Genomic DNA, 10771 nt, shown 5'->3' on the forward strand with positions numbered 1-10771 from the left:
AGTTGAGCGTTGATGCCGTGGTGGATGGCGTGAAGCCTCCACATGCACTAGGTCTCCATGGCAACGGGCTCAACAAGTCACGCGGATTGATGGTCTCTGAGATTCTGAGATTCGTCCACCGCCACCCGGATGGAGGCGAGTCACAATGCCACCACAAGGACTTACTAAGTAGTGGGAATTGGGCTTTCCAAATTTAAGAAAAAAGATCTGTCGGCAAAGATATTTGCTGATAACTAATAGTTTCAAAAAGCGATATATTGATATACCTCTGCAACATATGTTAATTTCGGACTCTGCCAACTAATTTTGAATATCACAGCATCTATTCAGAAGTGTGTGTGTGTGTGTGTGTGTGTGTGTGTGTGTGTTAACCCACTGTGTCAGAGTTTAACGTGTGTTTGTGGCTGTGTTGCATCAGGATCATGTGGATGTGATGAACCGGGTCTCTCCGGATCTGGAGGAGACCAGCGCTGAACACGAGCGAGACTCGGCTGTGTGTAACCTCGCATCTGCTATTAACTCCGAGTGTGTCACTCATAACGCTGTCCTGCAGGTGTGTCTGAGTGTCACTGAACCGCTGTGCTTCAAAACCTACTGAGCTGCCTTCCTGGACAGCAGCTTTGGGCTTTTGATGCGGTCTGGATTGGCAGCTCACAAGTTTTTGAAACGCAGCTGTTATTTTGGCCATGTCTCTCAACAGTTCACATGTGTGCTGATGTTTTCTAAAACCTGCTAATGATTTGATCAGGAGCCGTGTATGTCCATTCATTCAGAGCAATGCTTTGTCTGGTTTATGTGTCACAAACTGGAAGTCTATTCTATCGTCACAAATTTTGTTTTGATTGTTTATGCAGCAGAACTCTACAGCAGATTCAAATGGTGATCAGCATCATGTGGAAGAAAACAGGTGAATTTGTCTCTTTATTTCACATTCAGCCTTTTAGTTTTTCTGCTTGAAAACAATGTTTATTTTTGCTTTTCTGTTTGGTGCACTGAAAGCACACACTACAGCTGAAATATACAGAAATACCATTGTTTGTTTTTAGTTCATAATGCATTGACGAATACTGCTTAGTATTGTTTATTTCATGTTATCTAATGTAGGAAACAAATAGAGCCTTAATGCTGGGGTGTACTTCATTTTATAACGTGCTGTTCTGTCATGTGCGCGGTTTATACATCTGTGTCGAACCTATGATGTAGGCGATGGGCAGCTATGGCGGTTAAAGCATTAAATAAAAAATGTAGCCGCTTGTTGCGTCGATGCAGACCACAACAGTTGCGATTGGTCCGCTTTGTAACCAGAGGGTCCGCCCCCCCAGAATGATACAAAGGCACATCTGATTACAACACTTTTTTTCTCTTTTTCTTGCTTGATATACACTGGCAGGCAAACGTTTGGAATAATGTGCAGATTTTGCTGATTCGGAAGGAAATTGGTACTTTAATTCACCAAAGTGGCATTCAACTGATCAGAGTATAGTCAGGACATTACTGATGTAAACAGCACCATCACTATAATCTAGACAGCAGTCATCAGTCCAACACTTTATCCTGGAGTAATCATGCTAAATTGATCATTTGCTACTTGAAAATCACTTGCCATTACATCAAACACAGCTGAAAGATATTTGGTTTGTTAAATGAAGCTTAACGCTGTCTGTGTTTGTTTTTGAGATGCCACAGTATGTAATAGACTGGCATGTCTTGAGTAGAGGTCGACCGATATTGTTTTTTCAGGCCGATGCCGATCTTTTGAAATCCGGGTCGGCCGATGGCCGATTAATGCTGCAGATTTATTTTGGCCGATATGTGCTTGTTTTTAACCTCTTATTTGAAAGATAAAATGTAACACAAATATTTACTTAAGATAGACAACATTTCTCAACAAATACATTTATTGAACACTTGACCAATCTGCACTTGTACACTTAAAATTAAAAATGTATAATGTAAAAACATATTGTATAAATAATGTATAACAAATATATTAAATAAACAAAGCAGGTGTTACGAACTGCTCCGAGACACGAAGGTTGAGATCCAAATGCAGCTTTAATTAAGGGGCAATCCAGACACGTAATCCAATATTCAGAGCATCCAAGAGAAGCACAGGCATAACTAGGATGGGTATCGTTAAGGTTTAATGGTATTACAATCTTACCGATACTGCTTATCGATCCGGTACTTTAACGGTATTCTTAACGGTTCTTTTTGTTATATATATATATATATATATATATATATATATATATATATATATATATATATATAAACAAAGATAAACGTTATATAGGCACAGTGATTTAATTTCAGGAAGGTCTACTAACATTACTGTTCAGGTGTGGTCTAAAAAGAAATCTAATAAAGTAATCAATTGTAAAATAACACTGCATAGTTTATCATAGATAGATTAATGCTTATTAATGCAGAAGTTATTCATTCAAGAGCTGTAAGTGATTTTCTCTTTGCCTTTTGTTGTTTGATTTGCAGTAATGGCTCAATCGTCACATGTTTAATAGACTGCTTCCCCTTTAAGACCGAGTTCAGATCTAATAGGCTCCTGATGCAGCATATTTTCTCCCAACTATTTCCATAACTACGTCCATTTAAGACATCAACTGTGTTCAAGTGAATCTCCAAGCCGGTCGTTTTGACATATTTTTGTGTATAGTTGATCGTTTAGACGCTCACATGAAACCAGAAGTAGCCTATAGTTTGCTTGTCTCTTTGCGGTGTGTTTCGGAGCGCGCGCCGCCTTGGGAACGGTATCTCTTGCGCAGTTTAGCAACAGTAGCATTTTACAACAATCACCGATCGTGCTGATTCTGACGTTAAGTTTGAGTTTTAGGGAGAAATGTCAGTGCACCGCTGTGAAGGGAAGGAAGTTGTGCTAGACAGAATGCGGCTTATGTATAAATATTCTTCTTATAATCTTTGGAAGGCGAAATCTAAAATAAAATCAGACTAATAATCACAGATCTAAACCAGGCTATGTTTGAATGTTTAGTTCTGTCACTCATTAAGCTGGGCTCATGTTGTGCTCGCTGTGGCACCGCGTGAGCGAGATCGATCTCTCTCTCTCTCTCTCTCTCTGACTGCGAATAGCTAAATTGCATCATAGACAAATGGTTTCATATTATTATACATAGAAATGGCTGGCGAGATAAAATAACTTTCTCTTTATAGCAATAATAAATGTATTTTCTTAATTTCTCCAGTACCGACAGCAGAACCGGTAACGTCCGAGCTTACAAAGCCAGTCCTTCATTAGCCTATACTGCGTTGGTATTTTATTACTTATTTCTCTGCATTGAGTGACAACCCTGTCAAATATAAGACACACAAACAGAACAAATAAAAGTCTCAGATTCACTTTCTGTAATTGCTAAATTCTTGCTTGCTTATTGTGACATGATAGCAACCCTTCTGCTGTGATAATGCAACTTCAACTACGCTATCAATATCCAAAGTAGCCGAACGTCATGTCAACTATCGCGTTTGTCACGTTTTTTCTTGAAGTTGGCAGTAACATATCAAAAGTTTTTAATTAAATCTAAAGAAGTTATACAAATTTAATCCTTACTGTTTTCTCCAAGGAACTTAGCTCCTTCCTTAGGCACTGGATGAGGTCTGCTCACTCTGCTGGAGAATGACTCTAGGGGCAGCGTGCGTCGAACACGTGTTCCACAACAACATTAGGCTGCCCACAGATGCGCCTGCCTAATAATCGGCTTCATATGCGTGGATATTGGCCGATGCCGATTATGTAAAAAATGCAAAAATCGGCTGATTAATCGGCCGATTAATCGGTCGACTCTAGTCTTAAGCTCCATATTAGGTCAAAAATGGCAACAAAAACAAACAGCTTTCTCTAGAAACTCGTCAGTCAATCATTGTTTTGAGGAATGAAGGCGATACAATGCTTGAAATTACCCCAAAAACTGCAGATTTCATCCAAAGGTGTCACTACAGTCTTCAAAGATAAAGCACAACTGTCTCTAACAAGGACAGAAAGAGATGTGGAAGACCAGATGTGCAACTAAACAAGAGGATCAGTACATCAGAGTCTCTAGTTTGAGAAATAGACGCCTCACATGTCCTCCGCTGACAGCTTCATTGAATTCTACCCGCTCAACACCAGTTTCATGTACAACAGTAAAGAGAAGACTCAGGAGGACTTGTGGGAAGAACTGCAAAGCCACTTTTGAAACAGAAACACAAAAAGAAAAGGTTCGAGTGGGCAAAGAAACACAGACATTGAGCAACAGATAATTGGAAAAGAGTGTTACGGATCTGAACCCCATTGAGCTTTTGTGGGATCAGCTAGACTGTAAGGTGTGTGAGAAGTGCCCGACAAGACAGACACATCTATGGCAAGTGCTACAGGAAGTGTGGGATGAAAGGGCAAGTGCTACAGGAAGTGTGGGGTGAAAGATCAAGTGCTACAGGAAGTGTGGGGTGAAAGATCAAGTGTTACAGGAAGTGTGGGGTGAAAGATCAAGTGTTACAGGAAGTGTGGGGTGAAAGGTCAAGTGCTACAGGAAGTGTGGGGTGAAAGGTCAAGTGTTACAGGAAGTGTAACACTAAAGGTCACCTGAGTATCTGGACAAACTGACTGCTAGAATAACAAGATCTGCAAAGATGTCATTGACTGCACATGGAGGATTTTTTTGATGAGAACTCTTTGAATGTTCTGATTCGATAAACTGTTTATTTTAGAAATGAAGGTGTTTTCTCTAATACAGCACTTGGCTGTGTGGACTCCCAAACGACAAAGACACACCAACCCAGAACTATAAATGCAAACCGCCGCGTTGGTCAATGCGCAAAGCCTATGCCGTGAGTTCGATGCAGAAGTATAAAAGTATGTATCGGCATTCAAAGTATGCTCTTTTGACCGCGGGCCCACATGGATGCATTCGATGCATGTGCACTACGACTGCTTTTTGATATTGCCCGTGCATGTCTAGAAAAACTGGGCTGCGCACAGACAGCACGTGTGTACTTTACTGATGATGAAAGTATGCTTTGGCTTTTATTGCAGTGTTTTCCAAATAAGCTTTTCACTTTTATGCATCATGCAGATGTAGGGAGGAAAACACACACAAAAAATAACTTGTATTTACGTTTAAGCAGGACGCTGTCGTCTACAGAGAGTTTGAGACAGCTCTCCCAGCAGCTCAATGGACTTCTGTCTGAGGTGAGTCTTTACACCTGTCTATCTGCTTCCTTTAAGAGAAGTCATGTTTATTTGTATAACACTTCACAATGCACATTGTTTTTAAACGCAGCTTTACAGAAAATCATAATGTAATGTTGGTAACTAATACGTCATGTGTAAACAACCCCCCCCCCTCTTCCCTTTTGGATGTTATCCAGTCAACAACATACATCAATGGAGAGAGCGGACCACCAACTGTCAGTGAGAAAGACCTGGAGGTACATCAATACTATTTAACTGTACCTAGCTTCATTAAGATGCTATTTAACCATTTAACTGCATATGCTAAGTTGCATTATTTAACATGATTTGTTTTGGAACCGAGGGTTATAATTACCACTTTAAACTTTCACTGATCTCGCTTAAGCAGATTAAAAGTTCTTATGATAAAAATAGCTTGTAGCCGAGGAAAGGCGTTTTTCCTGCTCTTAAAAACACTCCCTTGGTTCTCTGCTGTGTATACCTCTTATTTAAGACTTACTGTAGGGTTCTGTCGTTGGTTCAGCGGTCACATGATCACCTGATACACCATGAACAAACATCCTGCTTCTCACTCAAACCAGTCTGACTGTTAACTACACAAACACACACAGAACGGTGTTTAATCTAATACAGTTATGCACACATCGGCTAAAGTCTCTTCAGATAGTGTAACCAAACAGGAAGTGCAGAAAGGAACGTTGTTGCTTAAAGACTTCATTAAATGACGAGAAGCTCCAGTAGTGACATGTACTATTGAAACAGGAAGTTAGTGCTGGATATATCGGATGGCTTTGCACTGCTTATTTTGTTGTTGTTGTAAATAAACAATTGCCTTTAGATTACGTCACAGTCTAAAAAACATGATTAGCTTCGTGCTATTTAATTACAGGCAGGTCCACTTTAAATGATCGTGTAATGGCAGATGTTCCTGGTTCAGACACGCTGTGTTAATGACATGCAGTGACGGAGGAGCAGACGCACACTTATGGTGCGTTCACATACAACGCGAAGCGAGCGTTTCACATGGTGTGATTTACATACAAAGTAAATGCAAAGATGCGATATATGCGAATGGAGCGACTCTAAGATGTGAAATCACTTCATTAAAATGTTTCGTCTCAAGCGAAGAACCAACATGACGCGTAGTCGGGTAAGCCTATCAGCATTGCTACTGTCTGGATGTCACTGACGTACTGGCGTAGTAGCAGAAGTCATCTGGAAAATGGATGACAAAATTGTAAATAATATTTAAAATATATTTAATAAAATATTTTACTTCTGCGCAATATAATATCATGTAATTTAATATAATATTATATAATGTAAATAATGTATCAAATATATTTAAAAAATATTTAACTACTGTGCAATATAATATCATGTTATGTTATATAATGTAAATAATGTATAAAATAATAAAAAAAAGAAATAATATAACATAAAATAAAAAAAAATATATATATATTAGTCTGCTATATATAAGACGTATTTTTATACGAGTTTCAAAAACAAATTGACCAAAACTAAAGTCGACCAAAAAGAGAGATATGTTTTAAAGTATTTAGAAATATTTTTAATTTAAGCCTTAAAAGGAAATCATTTGAAATTAAACATGTAAAAATTTATTCTTGAGTATGAAGCACACATGCACAATTTATATGACAATCAATCGTCATAATCGCAATTATTTCTTTGACATTCGTCAGCCAAATTTAATAATCATGACAAATATATATATATATATATATATGTATAATAGTGAAAATTTACTTGGGGTAAATTACAAAAATGATTCTCATTTACGAGTGTTTTGAACTAGATGTTTGAAACCAGCATGCAAAATATCTGCTAGAGAAAATTGGACTAATATTGACACTATACTCAAGTATTGTTTGTCAGATTTTAGGAGTACATTGGCATATTGATGACCTTAAAGCTGCACACGTGAACTGAAATTTTGGACGTCTGATTTTACATTTCATATATTATTGTATTATATAATCTCACCTCTGTTTACCTGTCACCTTACACCTCTCTCTCTCTCTCTCTCTCTCTCTCTCTCTCTCTGTGCATGCCGACACGTCAGATTCGCAACCGAGAGCTGGCAGCGGCGCTGGACTCCAGCATGCTAACAAACACTCAGCTCACAGCTAAACTCGAGACACTGGTAAGAGTGTGTACAAATGTGTGTGTGTGTGAATGAGGAACAGGGTTGTGCTGTCTAACTCCTCGATTATATTATTGCTGAGGGTGGAAATAAACACACACATGCATCGAAACACACACACACACGCTGGGCCTTATTCATGAAACATGAGCACAACAAGTATGTGCGTAACGATTAGTCAAACCTTTCATAAATCAGGTTTGTTTTATTCAGTTTAAGATTTTAAGAACTTATGAAACATTTACTTTATGAATGCAACAGTTTAAAGTTTGCAGTATTGCCACTCGCAATGAACTGAACTTCCAAGACGGACACGTGTGTGAGTATGTATAGTAGCACATGATTAAATGTGGTTTATATTTACATCTCATTGTCTGTGCTTTCAGACGAGGCAGACTCAAGAGCTTTCTGAGCAACTACAGAAGGTGAGCAGCCCAAAGTGTTATTTGACTCCTGATGCGGTCTTTAGTTGAATTGTGCTTATTTTGTGTGTTCTCTATTCTCAGGAGCGTAAAGAGTTTGAACACAAGTTTAATAAGGAACACGGCGCGATTCGGGAACAGCTACAGGTGAACACATTACACTCGTATGTGACACACTTAAGCTGATCTTTTAGTGGAATTGAAACAGAAAATAAAACCTCCAGTGAACGCTAAAGATGCACAATATTCTGTTTGAGGGAAAAATATACACGGAAAAGTGTGAATGACCATCAATGAATGGAAAAACTGAGACTGATTAATGTTTTGAATTCTGTCACATATTAGAGCTGTCAAGAGATTTATTTAAATTATATATCAGTAGATGGATTAAAGAATACATTTACAGATACATTTAAATAATTAACTATTATAATTAAAATAATATATTATTAGTGTATTCGTGTGTGTGTGTGTGTACACACACACATATGTATATTATACACACACACACACACACACATACATATATATATATATATATATATATATATATATATATATATATATATATATATATATATATACACTCACCTAAAGGATTATTAGGAACACCTGTTCAATTTCTCATTAATGCAATTATCTAATCAACCAATCACATGGCAGTTGCTTCAATGCATTTAGGGGTGTGGTCCTGGTCAAGACAATCTCCTGAACTCCAAACTGAATGTCAGAATGGGAAAGAAAGGTGATTTAAGCCATTTTGAGCGTGGCATGGTTGTTGGTGCCAGACGGGCCGGTCTGAGTATTTCACAATCTGCTCAGTTACTGGGATTTTCACGCACAACCATTTCTAGGGTTTACAAAGAATGGTGTGAAAAGGAAAAACATCCAGTATGCGGCAGTCCTGTGGGCTGAAAATGCCTTGTTGATGCTAGAGGACAGAGGAGAATGGGCCGACTGATTCAAGCTGATAGAAGAGCAACTTTGCCTGAAATAACCACTCGCTACAACCGAGGTATGCAGCAAAGCATTTGTGAAGCCACAACACGCACAACCTTGAGGCGGATGGGCTACAACAGCAGAAGACCCCACCGGGTACCACTCATCTCCACTACAAATAGGAAAAAGAGGCTACAATTTGCAAGAGCTCACCAAAATTGGACAGTTGAAGACTGGAAAAATGTTGCCTGGTCTGATGAGTCTCGATTTCTGTTGAGACATTCAGATGGTAGAGTCAGAATTTGGCGTAAACAGAATGAGAACATGGATCCATCATGCCTTGTTACCACTGTGCAGGCTGGTGGTGGTGGTGTAATGGTGTGGGGGATGTTTTCTTGGCACACTTTAGGCCCCTTAGTGCCAATTGGGCATCGTTTAAATGCCACGGCCTACCTGAACATTGTTTCTGACCATGTCCATCCCTTTATGGCCACCATGTACCCATCCTCTGATGGCTACTTCCAGCAGGATAATGCACCATGTCACAAAGCTCGAATCATTTCAAATTGGTTTCTTGAACATGACAATGAGTTCACTGTACTAAAATGGCCCCCACAGTCACCAGATCTCAACCCAATAGAGCATCTTTGGGATGTGGTGAAACGGGAGCTTCGTGCCCTGGATGTGCATCCACAAATCTCCATCAACTGCAAGATGCTATCCTATCAATATGGGCCAACATTTCTAAAGAATGCTTTCAGCACCTTGTTGAATCAATGCCACGTGAGAATTAAGGCAGTTCTGAAGGCTGAAAGGGGTCAAACACAGTATTAGTATGTGTTCCTAATAATCCTTTAGGTGTGTGTGTGTATATATATAAATATAATATATATACATATACACACACACACACACATATATACATACACACACACACACATACACACACACACACACATATAAAAACACACATATATATATATATATATATGTGTATATATATACACGCACGCACACACGCGCACACACACGCATATACACGCACACACATACGCATACACGCGCACACACATGCACATGCACACACGCACACACGCAATATGTATGGATAGGACAGGACGGGACAGGACTGACTGACCGGGTTGGGATGATCGGGACAGGACCGACCGGGTTGGAATGGACAGGACAGGACCGACCGGGTTGGGATGATCGGGACAGCATGCCACCAAGATTACAAGCGCAATGCACTCATGCCAATACAGGACAAGACATGGAGCATGAGTGTCCAGATCCCGAAACCGAACTAGATATAAAGGTCAGGATCCTGACGCCAGGCTCCAGACATGACCGACCGAAAACACAAGACAGACATGGGCAGATAATGCCACAGTCTTTTCAGACAAAAACACAGCGACAGAGTGACCGGACCGTCACATTTTATAAACCTCCATCCACAGCTTGGTTGATCTGGCTGTGTGGCATGGAGCGTTGCCCTGCTGGATAAACCAATCCTTGTTGGGGAACATTGTCAGAGCAGAAGCCAGCATGTTTTCTTCCGTGGCTTGACGTTATTAATGTGTGTGTGTGTTGTTTCCCAGGTACACATTCAAACCATCGGCATCCTCGTATCAGAGAAATCAGACCTACAGACGGCCCTGTCTTACACACAGCATGCAGCACGACAGAAAACCGGTGTGTGAAGAGATTTGCTGTGTGCATCATCACATGCGTACTCGTTCAGTTTTATTACATCATGCTAAAGTGTCTTCTGTATTTGTGCAGTCGAGGCAGAGGATCTGAACTCGAGGCTTCATGCCAGTAAGCAGCGAGTGTCTGAACTCGAGAGAACATTGTCTACGGTCTCTACTCAACAGAAACACTTTGAGAAGGTACCACATCCTAGGTCTGTCTTCATTAACGACTGAGTTTAGCAAAATGACACCCATTGGGTTAAAAATGTCCTGTTTGGGGGGGTCTGGGTAGCTTAGCGAGTATTGACGCTGACTAGCACCCCAGGAGTCGTGAGGTTGAATCCAG

General features: G+C 39.8%; 1 protein-coding gene across 11 annotated transcripts in view; it reads left to right on the top strand.

Annotated features, from left to right (window-relative positions):
- The window catches only part of LOC127642978 (golgin subfamily A member 2-like), a 32654-nt gene that overhangs the window by 6754 nt on the left and 15129 nt on the right, over positions 1–10771 (top strand). For 2 of the 11 annotated variants that reach the window (XM_052125467.1, XM_052125471.1), the window contains exons 3-11: positions 419–553; positions 855–907; positions 5137–5203; positions 5383–5442; positions 7293–7373; positions 7760–7798; positions 7880–7942; positions 10333–10426; positions 10517–10623. In XM_052125467.1, the coding sequence (XP_051981427.1) occupies positions 419–553; positions 855–907; positions 5137–5203; positions 5383–5442; positions 7293–7373; positions 7760–7798; positions 7880–7942; positions 10333–10426; positions 10517–10623 (699 nt within the window). The remainder of the gene's footprint in view (positions 1–418; positions 554–854; positions 908–5136; positions 5204–5382; positions 5443–7292; positions 7374–7759; positions 7799–7879; positions 7943–10332; positions 10427–10516; positions 10624–10771) is intronic. The other 9 variants (XM_052125468.1, XM_052125472.1, XM_052125476.1 and 6 more) reach the window with 7 other exon arrangements.

This window comes from Xyrauchen texanus, chromosome 4, assembly GCF_025860055.1.
Source record: "Xyrauchen texanus isolate HMW12.3.18 chromosome 4, RBS_HiC_50CHRs, whole genome shotgun sequence".
NCBI classification, from domain to species: domain Eukaryota; kingdom Metazoa; phylum Chordata; class Actinopteri; order Cypriniformes; family Catostomidae; genus Xyrauchen; species Xyrauchen texanus.